The following is a 19,272-nucleotide window of genomic DNA, read 5'->3' as shown; positions in this document are numbered from 1 at the left end:
TAGCTTAAGTGGTGCCATGGGACGGAGCTGGGTTAGCTGATGTTAGAAGTGTAAAAAAAAAAAAAAAAAAAAAGGTTGCCAAGCTTGATTAACACTTTGTAAAAAGATAGCAAAAGCTGAATGATTCATCAGCAACTGCAGAGACGGATGAAAAGCTAAGAGCCTCGCCCAGCAGGGATCGCTACAAACGGGAGGATTAGGTAAACAAGGAGCTACATTGATGATAATAGAAACCAGACTTCTCACTGTTGAGGAGGAATTTATAAATATAAAACCAGAATGTATCAGCCAGGGCTCTCTAGAGACACAGAACCAACACCATTTACATAAATACGAAGGAGGAGTTTTATTATCTGCCTGGCCTCTTGAAGTCAGAGAAGCCAAGAACCCTCTCAACCAACACGTGGTCTGGAGAGCGAATTTAAGTGTCTGAAAGCTGACGAACCAGGGCTGCTGGTGCTGTACCTCCTAGTCCAGGGTCCAGGGCAGGAGAATGGGTGATGAGGACAGCGCAGTCCTGGTCTGGAACCTGGAACCAGGAGTCCCATGTCTGAGTGCAGAAATAGATGTCCTTGCTCAAGGTGAAAGATAGAAGGTTCTCTTGGTCTCCGCCCCTTTCCTCCATTTGACTAGGTCCTCCTGAGTTGGATGGTGCCTAGCTAGGATTCTGAGGGCAGCACTTCTTTAGGACAGACTCACCTACAAATAACATTTTTGCCAGTGTTCTGGGCATCCCTTATCAAAGTTATCATGTAAGTAAGTGGCATAAAGTTCATCATCATAGGGTGGAGAAAAACCCCCTGGAGTGCTGCATTAGACCCAGAGACATTGCTATAAGCTTGTGTTTTATTTCTTCTTCTTCTTTTTTTTTTTTTCCGGAGCTGAGGACAAAATGTGTAGCCCAGGTTGACCTTGAACTCGTGATCCTCCTGCCTCTGCTTCCTTCAGCAAATCCTACTGGCATGCGCCACCACAACCGGCATGTTTTATTTCTTAAAGAGATTTGCTATGTGTGAGCATTTGTTATGAGCATCCGTGTGCCTGGTGATGTTACATGCATCACATATGTGTGGGAGTCCAGAGAGGGTATTGGATCTTCTAGAACTCTTGTTCTAGGCATCTGTGTGCAACTATATGGATACTGAGGACTGAAGCTAGTTCCTCTGTAAGAGCAATAAGTGCTCTTAACTGCTCAACCATCTCTTCACGTTTTATTTCTGCTCAGAAGTCAATATTAATATAGAGAACAGTGGATTTTATTAATCACATTCACCCTTTTCTTCCCCATATACTCTTCAGTGATTTCAATGCAAATTTGTGTTTTAAATCTACCCAGCAATATTATATGTGTGTGTGTGTGTGTGTGTGTGTGTGCGTGTTCATGCACACCTTCCTACCTTGTTTCTTCAGAGGCTCAAGAGGCAATGATTTTTTTTTAGATTTATTTATTATATATGAGTGCAGTGTAACTGTCTTCAGACACACCGGAAGAGGGAATCAGATCTCACTTACAGATGGTTGTGAGCCACCAATGTGGTTGCTGGGATTTGAACTCAGGACCTCTGGAAGAGCAGTCAGTGCTCTTAACCACTGAGCTGTCTCTCCAGCCCACGCAATAGTATTTCAATAGCAATGAGCTTACTAGGCTTTAGATCTTGGTTTCAAAATCCACTCAGTCCTTGGGAGGTGGTCAGATTCAGGAGGATCAGGAACTCAACATTTTCTTCAGCTACACGGTCAGTTTGAGGCCAGCCTGGGTTACATGAAATCCTATGTGAGAGGGAGGGATGGAGGAAGGGGGTGGGGAAGTGGGAGGGTAGATTACCTCAGGATCCCTAAGGTGCATAAAAACTGGTGCCTTGGCAGTGTGGAGCTATAATCCCACTGCGGTGGAGGTGAAGACAGGAAAATCCCTGGGTCTTGCTGGCTATCTAAGTCCTGTCAAAACGATGAGTTTCAGGTTCAGCTAGAGACAACGTATGGTAAAAAATGTGGAGAGTGGGCTGGAGAGATGGTTCAGAGGTTAAGAGCACTCGTTGCTCTCACAGGAGTACGGTTCCATTGCCATCATCCACTGGGAAGCTCACAGACCCTTCTTTAATGCTGGTTCCAGAGGGGGTTTGCACGTCCTATTCTGACATTTGAGGGCACTGAATGTATTTGGTATAAAATGTGCACGCAAATAAAACACGTATACACGAACAACAAATCTTTAAAAATTCGTGGAACTGAGAGAGGAAGATCCCCCTGAAGCCAACTTCCGGTCTGCACCCGCAGATGCACACTTGTGCATGTGTATCTTTGCACAGAGCACGCACACACACAAGCACATGGAATGAAAAGTATACATGTATCTTTGAAACCATATTGCATATAATTATCTTTCTCAGATCTGTTATAGGGTATTTGTAGTTAGTGAATCAGCTGTGAACATGCCGCAGTGGTGCAGATATCTAGGATGCTTAACTGTTTATTATGATACAGCCAAGGAACTCTGTTTTGTTTGCCGTGTCCTCCCCAAGGCCAGAGGATCCAACGAGACAATGGGAAGATGTATGGCTAAGTGGGGGTGGGCATTAGGACCAGAGATCCAAAGTCCAACGTCTCTTGCTTGCAGTGTGGAGTAAGCCAGTGCCAGGCTCATACACAGCCAACCCCGCCGCCGACCTCCAGGCCACAGGCGTCGCTGTGCTCTCGCGCGCCAGCCGGGGAGCTGCGTTGCGCCTGGAGCCGGCGCTCGAGCCCAGCCGGGGGTTTCAGTTTCTGGCGCGAACTTCCGCCGCTCCGAAGTTGCAAGGCGAATTGGCGCGATGTCTGGGGACAGCAGCGGCCGCCGGTCTGAGGGCCGGGGCCGGGGCCGCGACCCGCACCGGGATCGCACCCGTTCCCGTTCCCGCTCGCGGTCCCCGCTGGCCCGCCGCGGCGCTGCGCCGGAGCGCAGGGAGGCAGCGGAGCGCCCGAGCTTGGAGGACACCGAGCCGTCTGATTCAGGCGACGAGCTGATGGACCCGGCCTGCTTGGAGGCCGAGTACGACCAGGGCCTGTGCCGCCAGATCCGCCATCAGTACCGCGCTCTCATCAACTCCGTCCAACGTAAGGTGGCGCTTTGGGGCTGCGCGGGCCAGCGGCGTTCCGTGGCTGGGGAGGGCCGCGAAGGTGCGGGCGCTGGCCGGTCTGCGCGGGCTCGCGGCGGCGCGCCTTCGCTTGTTTATTAAGTGCACCCTAGGCGACCTTGGCGTTGGGCGCCGCCAAGCTCTGTTGCTGGCTGGAAAAGCGGGAGATCAGACCTGATGATGACTTGCTTGAGCTCAGCCAGCCAGTAGGGAAGGCAAGCAAATAACACCAGGTGCTTTTTGTTCAACCTAGCTTGCTCCTTGTGGGCCCCTGAGGTTGGAATTGCTAAGATGCACATTTCCCCGCCCAGCTCAGATGCACTGAATCAGAGATGCTGAGTAGGCCCAAGCGTTTGTTGTGTGGCTCTTCAGGTGGGCCTTGAGAAGTTGACAATCACTTCTTAATCGAGCCCTTGTATTGGGGCGCAGAAGAGTCATCCCTTTGGAGTAAGATTACATACGGGAAGCCAGTGTTAACTGTCAAGAGATCAAGTTTTGGGGTCTGGGGAGATGACTGAGTCTCGGCAAACCATAATAACCTTAGTTAGATCCCCAGGAGCCCCCTAAAGTGTCCCCTAAGAATAGTGGTGCAAACGTGCATCCTCAGCTGTGGGGAAGCAGAGTCCATGGGTCCCTCTGGCCAGCCCACCCAGCCTTCTTGGCTAGTTCCAGGTTAGTGAGACCCTGTCTCAAAAGGCAAAGATAATGGTACGCTGAGGGAACTACATCTAGGGTTGTCCCCAGGCCTTTTGCACACACAAAAGCCGCTTGAAACAGTAGCATTAAAGCCTCTTTCTGTAAAAGATAAAGCCTCTTTCTGTTAAAGAGATTAAGACATTCTAATCATTACCCAGGAAGTAGGAGCGGGACTGTAAGCGGCTACTTATTAGCGAAGGATGTGCACGGTCCCCTAAGTTTGTGTTCTTTTAAATAGAAAACCGGGAGGACATACTGAATGCTGGTGACAAACTAACAGAGGTCCTCGAAGAAGCCAACACTCTGTTTAATGAAGGTAATTTCATGATTTTTAAATCCGTAGATTGTTGTCATTACACGATTCCCATTTACTCGGGCACTCAACAGACCCAGTGCCTTTTTCATTGTAGCAACAATACTACTCTCACTGTGCACTTACCATTTGGCCCAGCATATACTTTAGGGTTCTTCAAGGGTTCCTGGGAGGCAGGGAGGAGTAGTACAATCTGTTTTAAGAAGCCTCTTCGGTTGGGGATTTAGCTCAGTGGTAGAGCGCCTGCCTAGCAAGCGCAAGGCCCTACCTGGGTTCGGTCCCCAGCTCCGGAAAAAAAAAGGGAAAAAAAAAAAAAAAAAAAAGAAGCCTCTTCCATGAGCTGAGCAGTGGTGGCACATATCTTTAATCCCAGCACTGGGGAGGAAGAGGCAGGTGGATCTCTGAGTTCAAGGCCAGCCTGGTCTACAGTGCCAGTTCCTGTGCGTCTACAGCTAGCTACATAGAGAAACCCTATCTCAAAGACAAAAAAAAAAAAAAAAAAAGAAAGAAAGAAAGCCTCTTCCTGAGATTCTCTTGCTGGCTGGAATTTGAGAGCTTCACTTGTATGTTCCATTAACCAGATAGATGAAGAAGAGAAGAATGCAGCTAGATCCTCAGAGATCCTCTTACTCTTCCTGTCCTGGTCTCCCCTCCTTTAGCTGTTGGTCCACCTATAACCTAGTGACGGTGGCCTTATCTACAGGCACACCTATTGAAATCTGGCTCTGGGGAGGTTTTTATGCGTTTGAAGCTGTGTGTATAGGCGGGATTGTGAGCATGTGTACAGTAACTGTGGTGACCAGAAGAGGCTATCGGATTCTTCCCGGAGCTGGAGTTACAAGGAGGTTGTGAATTGTCTGACAAGGGTCTTGGGAACCCAACCCAGAGGGTCTGGGGAAGAGCTGGACCTCCTCCCCAGCCCCATAATCGTGGGGGTTTAAAAACCACAATTTTAGTCTGAATTAAAAGCAGCAGCCATTGGTTGCAATGGCAACGGCTTTGGCTAGTATCCAATGACAAAGGTGGGTATACCCCTGAGGCGAGTCCCAGGACAGCTACATAGACCATGCTCTCTTCAGGCCTCTCTCACTGCTTTGGGAAAAGAAATGGGCGACTGCAGTGATAAGGAGAGAAGAAGCCAGGGTTGGCCTGTTCCCTGCTAACCACAGTTCTTCATGTTCTTGCCGGCAGTTTGCTTCTGGTTATCTAGGATGCCTGGTTGTTGGCGTTGTCACAGCGTTTAGTGTCCTGTCTTTCCTGCTCTGGCCAGGGCCTCCTTACAGCTCACCTTCTTGGTCTAGAACATACACTAAATCACCTTCAGAACTTGAAGGGGCTGGGGTTCCTCTTCCACCCGCAGCAGATCCCTTTTTCCACTGTCAAGCTTTTTCTTCCGTTGTAGCCTGGACCCGCACTCGGACTCACTTGTGATTGGCTCATTTACTCCCTTACTATCAACCTTACATCTAACCGACTTCTTCCACGTCACCTCCCTCGGCTACTGCCCACGTTTAAAGTAGAAGACAAAATTATTCACTCAAATGGGCCCTCAAGAGTCTCCCTGCTTGGCGACCATGGCTGTTACACCTGTTGAAATTCTATAGGGAACTTGCTCTCATCCAGACAGATCTGCGCTTTTCTTGCAGTAGCCCATGGGGCTGTTGGTTGGGGGAGGGGAGGGGAGGGGAAGGGGGTGAGGAGTGGTTAGATGAGAGCCCAGCAACCAGCATCTAGTTTCCCTTTCTCTGTCACTTCTGCAGTGACTCTGGAAATGATTAAAATCCTTCCTTCTGTAAAGAGAAATGATGGAGAAGAACAAAAGCCAGAGTCAACGAATTCCCTAGCTGTGTGTTTTCTATTTTTGTGCGGATTCTTCAGGAAACCAATGGACGTAAATGGGGCATGCTGGGCACGGGCATTTGAATTTGTCAGGGCATGTCTGGCCTGCCTTACATCAGAGTCTTCCTAGACTACTATTGCAGATCCTCTGTGTCCCAGCCCCCATAGCTCAGGCCTGTCCTTCAGTCGGACCCTTCCTCTACAGACTTTATGTTATCTCTCCCTACATGTAGTGGCCATTCCCTGGGAGTTACATCAGCTCAGGTGAGGATGGCGCTTAGACTGTGGGATAGACTGTGGGATCAGAGAGACAGTGTTGTGCACCGCACAAGTCTTTGTTATCCTGGGGTTATTAAGAGACTATGGTTCAGTTGGGGCTGGAGAGATGATTCAGCAGTTAAAAGCACCTCTTGCTCTTGCAGAAGACATGGGTTTGATTCCCAGCACCCACATGTCTGTCCATAATCATCTATAACTCTCGTTCCAGGGGACATGTTGACCTCTTCTGATCTCCACTGGCTTCAGGTTCACACATGCCGTGTGTACATACATGCGGGAAAACACTCATACACATAAAATAAATAATTCTGAAAGAAAAAAAATCCCAAGATTCTGGTTCAGTGACCAGGAGTGTGTAAGCTAGAGAGCGAGCTCTGAGTGCACTCTGAGACTGCTCAGCTGTGCTTGAGGCGTTGGTGTGCTGGGAGGGAACCAGCTTTAGAAGTCCACGGGTCCATTTCCAGCCTCTTGAGTATTTTGACTTAGTGGGAAGATCCTAATAGGTACTCGGAAATTTGGGGGAGTACTGGTGGATTATGTGGGTTTCTTAACATGTATTTTTTGTTTTGCAGTGTCACGAGCAAGAGAAGCAGTCCTAGATGCCCAGTTTCTTGTTCTGGCTTCAGATTTGGGCAAAGAGAAAGCCAAACAGCTTCGTTCTGACCTGAGCTCATTTGATATGTTAAGATATGTTGAAACTCTAGTAAGTTCAAAGCTACAGAATTTTAATTAAATTCTTCTTTAAACTAACTCTTTCTTTCTTTCTTTCTTTCTTTCTCTCTCTCTTTCTTTCTTTCTTATATATAAGTACACTGTTGTTCCTTCATACACACCAGAAGAGGGCATCAGATCTCATTACAGATGGTTGTGAGCCACCATGTGGTTGCTGGGATTTGAACTCAGGACCTCTGAAAGAGCAGTCAGTGCTCTTAACCTCTGAGCCATCTCTCCAGCCCCTAAAATTTCTTACTATATAATTCTTTACTTGCCTATATGAGTTTGCAGATGGTTTCTTCTTATTCTTTTGGTCTTAGAGTAGTTTATGGAGATCTTAGGAAATGAACAGATTAAACATCTCTATGGAACTCATAGTGAGCTGCCTGCCTCTGCTCTCTGAGTGCTGGACTTTAGGGTGGGAGCTTTGAGCAGTTTGAAACTCTTAGTGTTCTCCTGTAAGACTGGATGTTCTGGTTGTTTAATAGCCATTTCCTGGGTTACTTCCTAAAATGTTCTAGATCATTCTAGGACATATGACCTGGGCTGGACCAGAGCTCATACTGTGGGGGTGGGGGTTAGGAGTAGCTCAGGGTAGAGGTCAACTATAAATGAGTTAAACCTTGTTATATGGGCATATTATGTCTTTGAAAATTTTTAGAACCATACAAATAGGATTGGCAGTTTTATATTGAATTTAGTTTTTAATTTACCCACCTCTGCCTCTTAACAAGTGTGAATAATTGGTACCTGAAGTTTTAAAACTTTTTTGATGCATGCATCCAAGAATAGAATCACTTTTTATGTTTTTGGTCTTTGTAGTCCTGGATGTCCTGGAACTCACTATGTAGACCACACAGACCTGGGACTCAGATGTCCCTGCCTCTGCCTTCTGAGCGCTGGGATTAAAGGAATTTCCACTGCCCACCACACCCAGCCGGACACTGAATTTTGACAATGCTTTTATGTTTAAAAGGTTATTAGAATGGATTAAACTGTGTGTGCTAGGACATAACGCCATCTCAGCTACTCGGGAACCGAGGCAGGGGGATTGCAAGGCTGGGTTATATGAAGAGATCCTCTCAACAATTGCAGAAAAGGGGGTGTGAAGGCGTAGCTTGGTAGAGCACTTGCCTAGCACGTATAAGGCCCTTGATTTAATATCCAATGTTGGAAAAATAGCAGCATTTGTGAGGTCGGACCAGATAAAGTGATGACTTCTTAAAATAATGAGAACACGATTATTTGCAATTTGTTCTTTTTAAAGTTTTACTGTCTTCTTAAACTAAGTCTTGTGAAGTACAGTATATTTTGGAAATGTTGACTGGTAGACACATGCTAGGTGCTTTTAAAATAAAAGTTAATCATGCTTTAACCTTTAAATAACATCGCAGTAGGTTAAAGTCTTAAGGCATGAAGTAGCTTTCTGGAGTCTGGTTGGGGGACACTTTCCCAAGTATAACACAACAACGGACCATAAAGGAGAAGGGTGGGTGTGTGGCTCACGCCATTAATCCCAGCACTGTGGTGGCAGAGGCAGGCAGGTCTCTGCGTTCCAGCCAGCCTCACAGTTAGTTTCAGCCAGGGCACATAATGAGGCCCTCTGGACTGGACGGCAAGAGTGGAGGAGAACCAATGGCTACCCTGCTCGATCGGGGCTCTCGCAGCTTCCCTTCCCCCTTCAAGGTCTGGTTGCACTGAAGGTTTTCTAATTGTTGTTTATACATACTTGTTTATACCTTAAGAACTTTAGGCATATTACCGCCTGATAGAATAAATGTGTTCTTTCTTAAGAAACTAATGTAATAGAATACGCACTATACCTGACTGTAATAATACACTTCTGTAAAATGGAGACGAGAGAATTGTTTGGCTTATTGCCAGGTCTCCTCAGGAAGAGACACTGTTAAGAGTTTCTTCTTGTGTGTCACTGCTTTGGATATGCCGAGGCCCCTTTTTAGGAAACTGGCCAGTCACTGGGATCTGAGAGTCAGCTAAACTTCTGGCTCTGTACTGGAGCGCTGGGTTTGGGATCTTCCTGCTAGTATGGTTTTGCTCCTGACGGGGCTGCCCGTAACCGAGTAGGTCTCTAGGAGCTCAGTGCCTGCCATTCTCAAGCCCCTTAGGCTGGAGTGGGAAGGAACAGGGCTTCTCTGCCTTAGCACACATGACATTTGGGCTGGGTATCTCTCTATTTTGAATGCTAATACTGTGCACTATGGACAGTTTCCCTGGCCTCTACCTAGCAGGTGTCACAGCATGTCGGTTGTTGACTGACAGACATGTTTTCTAGTGCCAAAACATCCTTTAGGGGCAAAATCGCTTCGGTTAGGAACTGGCTAAGCCAAATCATCTCACTGTGTCGCAAAAAGTTTCCAGTATATTGAGGAATATTTTCTCACAACGGAAGGTACTTTTGAATAGGGATCTATAGGTAAGATTATCTTTGCAATAAGAAGTCGAGTCTCTCTGGCCTCTTTATTGACTTTGGAGAATGCTTGCCTATGGTTTTAACTTTTTTCTTTCTTTTTTTTTTTTTTTTTTGGTAGCTGACACATATGGGTGTAAATCCGCTAGAAGCTGAAGAATTCATCCGTGACGAAGACAGAACTGATATTGAATTAATTGTCTATGACTCCTGGAAAATATCAGGCAAAACAGCAGAAAACACCTTTAATAAAACCCATACATTCCACTTCCTGTAAGATCGTTTTCAAAAATCTAACAACAGACCAGCCATAATCATAATTTGTAAACCTTAAATTATTTCTTCATGTAGCGACAAAGATTTTTAAGTAGTGAGGAAGTCACAGTCATGAAGCCATTGATCAGAGACTCCCCAGGCTTGAACAGGAACCCATAAATGTGACTGAGGTCAGTGGGTCTCTGCCTTCCCTTAGTAGGAAATGTCACGGGGCAGGCAGGACCTTGCCTAGATGCTCTCTTGGCCAGTTTGCTTTCGAAGTCAGAGATTTGGGGGTCTGTAGTGTGTTTCTGAGTCTGTTTATGATATCTGAAATCTTTATCATGTGGGAGATTGAAGGCTCCTACTGGGAGTATCTTCAGTTTGTGGCAGTTTACTATTTATTAGAGCCTCCTTTTGCATATCATGCACCGTATTTGAGTGTTTAACCAGCTCACTGTCTCCACTTAACACGGGAAGTGGCTAATCTAGCACTGTGACAAACCAAGGATGACTCCTGCTGGTTGTTTTAAGACAGCCTTCAAGTGGGGCTGGGGATTTAGCTCAGTGGTAGAGCGCTTGCCTAGGAAGCGCAAGGCCCTGGGTTCGGTCCCCAGCTCCGAAAAAAAAAAGAACCAAAAAAAAAAAAAAAAAAAGACAGCCTTCAAGTGTGCAGCCCGTCTTCCCAGTAGATCCTGGGGAAGCTGTCCACAGTGGTCTAGTCCCTTTTCCCCACAGCTCCAGGATACTGGTCTCTTAATTCCTTTAGGCCTGAGATTGGTAGAGTCTATATTAGAACAACTTGTGGAGTTTGGGTGGTAGCCGGGCTAGGTCCTGGCCCAGGTATCTGTACCATACCTCTGGCAACTGAGATGCCCAGAGCTATTGTATAAACACTAAAGACCACACCTTTTAATTGTGCGATAAGATTCAAGTCTGTTTTTGTTCAGTGCCAATCTTAAGTCCTGGCATCTAAAGGGAAAGCCTTCCCCTTTGGCATCATCCGGTCCAGTTTCTAGCTATATGAATTGTTCACAACTCTGCCCCCATCCTTGAGTTGCCTGGCCCCCTGGTGTACATCCCCTCATCTTTCTGGTGAGCTTTTCTCACCTGTTGGTCCTCACCTGGATGCCTCCAGTAAGTTTTCCCTAGGGAACATCAGCAAATGATCAGCTTTCCCAGCTGGATCTTGTCTGTGTTTGAGTAGCTGTTCCTGCCAAAAGGCTCTCTAGAATAGGAGCTGTCACACTGAGGTAGTGTGCAAGTTCACCTCGCTCCATTTGTATTATATATGTTCATCTCAAGTTTACCCAGCAGATGGGACTAGATTCTAGGGACCTTGAACTGTACATGCATTACTACAGCTGAAGGTTGTGTTAGGATTAGTTTTTATTGTTGTTTGCTGGTTTTCTTGGGGGAGGATAAAGTCTTAAGAGAATGCCATTGTTATGCTGAGTGTCTTCTGTATTCCTCAGCTATGAGCCATTACCCTGCTTACCCTGCTATCCCTGCTACCCCAGCATATCTAGACCTGTGTTCATCTTTCTGAGCACAGTTGGCTCTAACAGGATGTGGTGGCTCACACCTTTAATCCCACTGCTTAGGGGGCAGAGGTAGGCAGAACTCTTAAGTTCAAGGCCAGCCTAGTCTACAAAGAGAGTTCCCGGACAGCCAGCTAACTCTGCACCGAGAAACTCTTGTCTTGAAAAACCAAAACGAAACTTGCCTTTCCGTGAATGGTAAGAGGCTAGTTGGGGGGATTCCACAAATACATCCAGCGGCTTACTGCGGTCCAGAGCACCGGGAAAGTGTCAGAGGGCATCTGATTGTGACAAACTCAAGTTCTCGCAGAAACAAATGGGGCAGACAAGATGTGCCAACCTGAATCTCTGTCACTAATGCCTGCTCTGGGTTTGACTGCATCAACCGCTTTTGGTCAGTGCAAGGGCTTCGTTTATAAAAGGAATTAGACATGAAAGCCTATATTTTCCACTAGGTTGGGTTCGATACATGGAGAATTCCCTGTGCCAAAGCCACGAACTGATCGCCCAAGACAGCCTCGCATGATCGAAGAGCAGCGGGCAATGCCTGCTCAGGTCCGTTCTCCAAATCTTGTTATTTTAGATTAACCTGTACGTAATATATGTGAGGTTGGGAATTGGTAGAGCTTGGGGCCCAGCTTTGATTGCCTACCTAGTTCTAGGCCAGGCCAGCTGGAGCTGCATAGTAACAACCTGACTCCTTTAAAAAAAAAAAGTCTTAATTATCTAAGAGTTACTGTCTAGAGTCAGGTTCTTGTCATTCAAGTATTTCATTTCCAGTGTCTCTTAACATTGTGTTGGATTGTCCACTTTCACTTATTTGTATAGTTTTAATCAGTTCACCCAAATCAGGGTTTCTCAACCGTAACACTGTCAGCCCTTAGGGCTGGTGGATTCCTACTGTGAGGGAACTGTCCGGGGTATTGTTAAGATGTTTAGAATTCTTGTCTCTACTCACTAGATACTAATAGCACCACACCAGCTATAACCAAAAATGTCTCCAGTATTGTGGGGCAAGATCACAAGAACTACCGTCCTAAACCATTGGTTGTGACTTTGTTTAATCTCAACACAGTCGAGCTGGCCGTATGGTGCCGTTGCCCGTCTACTAAGACTATAAGGATATTACTGAAAGGAGAAAACTTTTGTTTTGCACTGTAAACTTTAAGACATGTGAGTTTAAAAGCTAGCAAGCCCAACCAAAAACTCTGAGGTTTGAATGTGCAAAAGAGAAGGAAAGCGCGTTAGCTGCCGTGTGGCAGGTGCGTGAGCCTGTTGGTGATTTCTTTCCCAGTTGAAATGCATGGAGGAATCTCATCAAGAAGCCACCGAGAAGGAAGTGGAGAGGATCTTGGGATTGTTGCAGACATACTTTCGAGAGGACCGTAAGTATGGCGCCAAATTCAAAGCCGCTGCCACTGGTGTTTATCGGGCACATCACTTTCCACAAGGTTGTTGTATTTAAAAGGCATTCTCAGTTGCATATACTTGAGTTATTGTGATTCTTTCCTGTTTTTCTTTTTTAGAGTAGTTATTGCTCAGGCTGGAACGCAGTAGTTTAGACTGCCTCAAGCTCAGGGGAATCTGCCTGCCTTAGCCTCCCGAGTGGAGGAATTACAGGCAAAAGACACAACACCCGTCTCACTTTATTTCTTCGTTAAACGTTTTATGAAGCTTTTCCTCCTTAATACCTCGTGTGATGTTGATAAAGTAACTTAAAGAGTGTTTTAGGTCACTATTTTTTTTTTAAGGAATTATTTTATGCGGATGGGTGTTTTGCTTGCCTGTATGTGTGTGTACGACATACAAGCCTGGTGCCTGTTTTCTTAACCTTGGAGGCATGTCCCCAGCCCCCATAAAAGTATCTACTTCCCTTCTGTTCCTCATGTTGTGCACTTGTCAAACGGGTGTCTGTTTTAGCAGTGTTTTCTATTTATTTCGTGCATATATACATGTCGTTTGGGGAGGGGTACTTTCACTCTTCTCCAAGCTAATCGTGATGCACACTTTCTGCGGTGTGGCTTTTCCCTGTAGATGTTGCTTGACATCGCACAACTTGCCCTTATCCTCGGGATTTCCCATGGTATGGCTGTACCATACATATAGTTAATAACCCTTATCACTGGAAAGGTTCTTTGTTGCATTTTCCTGTCGTACAAACTGCAGAAGTGGGATCTTTGTTTGAGCCACTATTTCTGAGGATGGCTCTGTGGATGGCTGCCAAGTCAGTTATCCGTCTTTTAATAGAAATGCCAAACTGACCTTCAGAATCGTTCACTCCCCACAGCAAGAGGCCTGTGTGTTCTTTTTTGTCTCTGTTGAATGTCAGGGCATAGACCTTGTTGGGAAACATAATTTTTTTGTGTTGAAGATTGTCTTTTTCTTTTTTTCTACAGCTGACACTCCGATGTCGTTCTTTGATTTTGTGGTTGATCCACATTCTTTCCCACGTACAGTGGAAAACATCTTTCATGTTTCCTTCATCATACGGGTAAGGTTTTGGATTCTCTAACATCTTATATATGCTTTTAAAATGATAATCAGCTGGTAGAGGTTTTTGTCCATTATAGCAGAATATTAATTGGTGTGTTAGGTAAACTAAAATTTATGGGTTGCTTTTAGTTTTTAAAAATCATAAGATAAGGGTTGGGGATTTAGCTCAGTGGTAGAGGCCTGGGTTTGGTCCCCAGCTCCGAAGGGGGAAAAAAAAAATCATAAGATAAGCATTACCAATCTGTAATTCACAGCTACTGAAGCAGGCCTGTTAAAATAGAGTATAAAGTTAGTTCTGGCAGTGTTTAAATTAGGTTTGAATTAGGGCCCAATTCCAAGATACCTCATTCTATCTATGCAGATAGTCCCATATTCCCCAAAAATTGAAATACTTTTAGTTCTAAGTATAATGGTAAAGCTTGAATATGAAATGATTACAATATGGTAAAGTTCCTGAAGTTTTCATGCTATATAAAAATAAGCTTACCAACAATGATGGCACAAGCCTTTAGTCTCAGCACTCAGGAGGCCGAGGCAAGTAGATCTCTGGGAGTTCCAGGCCAGTCTGGTCTTAGGGTAGGGTGGGGAGTGGGACAACAAGAAAAAACTTATTCTCAAGAAACAAGAGCCGGGGTGGGGGTGGCTGGAGAAATGGCTCAGTGGTTAAGAGCACTGACTGCTCTTCCAGAGGTCCTGAGTTCAATTCCCAGCAACCACATGATGACTCACAACCATCTGTAATGAGATCTGCTGCCCTCGTCTGGTGTGTCTGAAGACAGCAACAGTGTACTCACATAAATAAACAAATCTTTAAAAACAAAAAACAAAAAAAAATAAGATGGTTGCCCCTGTGAGTTTCTCAGGAGTGAGGACTGGTAAGTTGGCACAGTGGGTAAAAACCCCACAGGATCCACGTGGTGGAGGGAGAGAAATTCACAGGTTGTCCTCTGATTTCCATAAGTGTACCAGAGTGCTGCCCCATTCCTCCAAGGAACAGGTTAGCAATAACAGTAATAATCATAAGAAAGTCCGTGTGGAATCTGCCTAGTAAAAGTCAATTAGAAACATGAGCAGTAATCTTTTTGTGAAGGACGGTATGAGCGAAGTCTTGTCTGCGACTTACGGTACATTTTGGCTGTCTGAAGTAGAGACTTTTTTCTGATTAAGTATTTTCATGCAGTAGATTTTGGTGTTTGCCTCAAACCATGTTTTTGTTTTAGGATGGTTTTGCAAGAATAAGACTCGACCAAGACCGGCTGCCAATAATAGGTAAGTTACATTGTTTATAGAAATTAGTTTTAGGAAATATTAGAGTTGGGACTGAGAGATGGCTCAGTGGTTAAGAGCACTGACTGCTCTTCCAGAGGTCCTGAGTTCAATTCCCAGCAACCACATGGTGACTCACAACCATCTGTAATGGGACCCGATGCCCTCTTCTGGTGTGTCTGAAGACAGCTACAGTGTGCTCATATACATAAAATAAACAATTTTTTAAAAAGTCTTTCCAAAAGAATATTAGAGTTTATGAAATGCATTTTACTAAATGTAAGGTCTTTTTTCTTTTTTTTTCCCCCCCAAGGCTGAGGCTAGCCTGAAATTTGCTTTGTAGTCTAGGCTGGCCTTAAACTCTCAATATTCTTAGTGCTGGATTTAAAGCTTTGTTTTTTTGTTGTGTTTTTGTTTTGGGTTGTTTGTTTGTTTTGAGACAGGTCTTGTCTCCATAATCCTGGTTGTCCAGGACTTATTATGTAGACCAGATGACCTGGTACTCACAGTGATCCACCTGCCTCTGTCTCCCAAGTGCAGGGATGGAAGGCTTGTGCCACTACAATTTTTTTGTTTGTTTGATTTTTAAACCCAAGAACTTCTGATACTCAGATGGCCTCACCATGTGTCCCTGGCTGGCCTAGAACTTGCTATGTAGAACACACTGGCTTTGACCTCAGAGAGATCCACTTGCTTATGTCTTCTGGGTATTGGGATCAAAAGCATATGCCATCTTGCCTGATAAGTTCCCATTTTAATAGAATTTATATAAACAAATTTTATCTGTCCTAATTAACTGAAAATTCTGAAAATAGGATGGTTTAAAACCATTTGTTGTAAAGATTAACAAAATGATAAACTCCCCTAACTTTTAATGTTTGTAACTTTTGTCGCTTCCTTCTTGACCACCACTTGTCTGGGTCGCTGATGCCTTCCTCCGAGGTTCCGTGTTCTTTCACTCTTACCTGCGCACTCTCTCTCGCTCAGGCTGAAATCCCTTGTGGAGAACTAAGAACTTCCATTGTAGTTCTTTCTTACGAGCTCTCGGCTTCATCTTGGACTAAGGTTTAGCTAAGTGGCTAGTGCACAGATACGCTAACTGTTTAGAAAAAGACACTGTGAGTGATGTGGAAATCAGCGGGGTTACTTGCTATTGTACTAAAGTGCTTGTAGTACATGAAGTCCTAGGAATACATACAAGGATCTTCTCCGCTCCAACTTGAGTCCTATGATCAGTTGCTATTCAAGCTACCTGTTCTGATTGATAATGTTTGAAAACTTTTTCTTTTAAACAGAGCCCGTGATTAATGAAGAAAGTGAGGGGATTGACCAAAACATTCAATTTAGGAGTCAAGGAATTATAGCTTTGAGTTATCATGACTGGGAGGTAAGGCCCTGCAGGTTGCTCCAATGCTGTTCTCACTTGGACTGACTTTGCTGTGAACCCACTGCTAAATGTTCGTTTCTGAGCAGGAGATTGTGAAGACCTTTGAGATTTCTGAGCCTGTGATCTCTCTGAGCCAGAGCCAGCAGCGACTAAGTGCCTGATGCCAGCTGGAGGTAACATTTCCTGCAAGACAGCCACACAGTTGTATTAATATTTTATTAGGCAGACCTTAGTGTTTCCTCACTTCCCTGACATCTGGGGTTTGTCTCCCTCTAGTGTCCCATCCCTGAACTGTGTAACTGTGAGGCAGTGTGAGGCCGGCTACTGTGGTATTGTTGAGATCTGTAGATGAGCGAACAGTGTGGAGTGTTCTTTGTGGGTTTCATTTCACTAAGGATAAGTAAGTGAGATGTGGAGACCTCCCCAGCGTCGTGACGACACAAAGCAGAGAAGGAAGATAAGAATGGAATTCCCAAAGGGGAATGCTCATAAATGCACATTTCGGAAATGAATTATGCTATGGAATAAAACCTTCGTTTTTTACAAAGGGGAACATTTCTAGGAAGAAATTTTAATGACAATGAAGTGGTATTGTCCTGAGCACAGCAGTGGGTGGAATCGACCTTGAATCTGTTGGTCTTGTCCCTTGATTTTAAAACCTGTGCCACTTTGTTTTACACATGTATTTTCTTTATAAGCCTGTTTATAAAAGAACTAGATAATCACTGTAGCATCTTTTTTTTTTTTAATTTTGAGAATTAAATGAGCTACTAAAGTACTTTATATAAACTGTGTATTTCAATAGCGAAACTTTTGTCCCAAGAGAGCACACCTCTGTCAGACTGTCTTGAGGGAAAGGGAACCAACTCTGAGGAGGGTAGCAGTTTAACCTGGTGCTACCTGGTGACGAGGGGCTGGTCGCTAGATTGCATTTATGTATATAATATGAGCTTTGGTTTATCAGCCACTAACCAGATATCTTCCCTCGTTTTTTATTTTTATCTTTTTAGAACTGAAGGCAATAGTGAAACCCTGAAAGGAAAGCAGCATGTGTTGTATATATGTATGATTAAATGTTTTTAAAGATGATTTGTTTTTAGTAAAATGTAGCTTTTGATAGTTGTCGGATTTGTCATGGTTGTCTTTGATTAAAGGAAAGCCACTGCCATATTCACCAATGGTTGTCGTCATTGTCTCTGGGAGTGTGTGTTGGGGAGTGGGGCCCTTTTTTTCCTAGTCCGGTCCCAGTAAAGGTTTTACGCAGGGTGTTAATGCCTGATAAGTAATACCCTGCTTTTTATGTCTCCTTATTTGTAAAGTTAGCTGGCCACGCCCACAGATAGGTTGCGCCAGATGAAAAACATTTTCTTCTTTTATAGGTTAAAAATGGTTAATTAAATATGTTTGATGTGGCTTGGCCTGTGCTTTACCACCAAGGAGCTGTTACATCATCTGGCAAGGCAGGCTGGACTGTGCCCCATAGCACCAAGTGTCATCCATCTGGATGCAGGTTCCTCTGCCCCGCTCATCTTGGGCTTTCTAGTCGGCCCTTGATGGTTTCTGGGTTCCTTCTCCCGAGCTTTCTGCTTTAAGACTTTCCCTCTTACTTCAGGATTCTTTCAGCTCTGGATTCAAGTTCTTCCTGTCTCCCTGGAGACTGCCCTAGCCATCATCCCTTCTACTTTGGTGGTTACCCTTCACCATTCTTCTCTCCTAAAAAAAAAAAAAAAAAAAAAGATCCTCTGATTTTTCTTCAGGCTAAGTCTGTCTTCTTTAATAAGGAAGCACTTGGTGGCTGGAGAGATGGCTCAGCCAGTGAGTGTTTCATACCCACATTAACTCGGAAGGAGAGAATCCGCTCTACAACTCTGGCCTCCCCATGTATGCTGTGACGTGCCCCACCCCCTCCCCATGATCTGCCCACACAAGTAATACATAAGAATTTAGTAAGAGTCAGTTGGAAATCTGCCTGCTTGCGAACCCTGGCAGAGTTGTTCCTCCTTTCCCGAATCGCCTGAGTCTGTTTTATGTCATTTTTACCAATTCGTTTGCAAGTAAGCTCCCATGGACAGTGCTGTCTGTGCATTTGATGTGAACCTTGGTACCTCAAGCCTACGTTCTTGTTTGATGTCTGTTTCTCCCTGGCTCCCTCCTGCTGTTTTACTCTGATAATGTTTTACTCCAGTTTTATATGAGAATGCATGTATATTGGGAATAGTGCCAAGACCTTTTATGTGTCTAAATTTCAAGAGGCTAGATCTATGTTAACTGATTGTTGGTCAGCTCATGGGACATTTAAAAACATATACTGAAAACCATTTCCCAAATCTTAAAGTTTTTGTACCAACATTTTTACCCTATTTCACAGGATGTTTTTTCATTCTATAATGTCTCCTCTGTCCCCACCCCACCCCCGCCACGTCCCCATTCTTAACCTGTCTGTACTTCCCTCCTAGTCTTTTTGTCTGTCTAGCACAGACTACTGCCCAGATACCTATTTGGTATCATTAGTCTATCCAAACCACTTTCCAGTTTCTTAGGGATTACCACACCGCCTTCAAGATTTTACTTTTTTGTGTGTGTGTATACATGATACGTGTGTGTGCACATGTGCAGGTCTGTGTTTGGGCCCATGCTTACTGTAGTGCACATCTAGTGGTTAAAGGGTAACCTTGGGTCCCAGACCTCTCCTGCCACCTTTTTTTTTTTTTTTTTTGTTCTTTTTTTCGGAGCTGGGGACCGAACCCAGGGCCTTGCGCTTCCTAGGTAAGCGCTCTACCACTGAGCTAAATCCCCAGCCCCCTGCCACCTCTTTTGAGGCAGGGTTTCTTTTGTTTGCTGCCGCACTGGGAACTACTTACTGCCCATAAGGTTTCTGGGGATTTTATTTCCACCTTTTTTCTATCTAGCTATGAGAGTACCGGGATTACAGACATGTGTGTCCATGT

The 19,272-nt window shown here is 44.8% G+C and overlaps 1 protein-coding gene across 2 annotated transcripts; it reads left to right on the top strand.

Annotated features, from left to right (window-relative positions):
* Positions 1–2,685: 2,685 nt before the first annotated feature.
* Positions 2,686–17,502, top strand: Nsmce4a (NSE4A component of SMC5/6 complex). Of its 2 annotated transcripts, none has more exons than NM_001437992.1 (11): positions 2,686–3,093; positions 4,048–4,125; positions 6,813–6,943; positions 9,504–9,655; positions 11,634–11,733; positions 12,473–12,563; positions 13,575–13,669; positions 14,892–14,940; positions 16,233–16,324; positions 16,411–16,497; positions 17,335–17,502. In NM_001437992.1, exons 1-10 carry the CDS (start codon positions 2,811–2,813, stop codon positions 16,483–16,485), a joined length of 1,146 nt encoding a protein of 381 aa, NP_001424921.1. In that variant the 5' UTR covers positions 2,686–2,810; the 3' UTR covers positions 16,486–16,497; positions 17,335–17,502. The 2 variants fall into 2 exon arrangements, with proteins under 2 accessions (NP_001424921.1, XP_087515938.1); XM_087659812.1 differs by having other exon boundaries at positions 2,718–3,093; positions 16,601–17,498.
* Positions 17,503–19,272: the final 1,770 nt, after the last annotated feature.

The sequence above is a fragment of the Rattus norvegicus genome, chromosome 1, assembly GCF_021556685.1.
Source record: "Rattus norvegicus strain SHRSP/BbbUtx chromosome 1, alternate assembly SHRSP_T2T, whole genome shotgun sequence".
Classification (NCBI taxonomy): domain Eukaryota; kingdom Metazoa; phylum Chordata; class Mammalia; order Rodentia; family Muridae; genus Rattus; species Rattus norvegicus.
The sequence above is the reverse complement of the archived record's forward strand: the minus strand, read 5'-3'. Positions and strand labels throughout refer to the sequence as shown.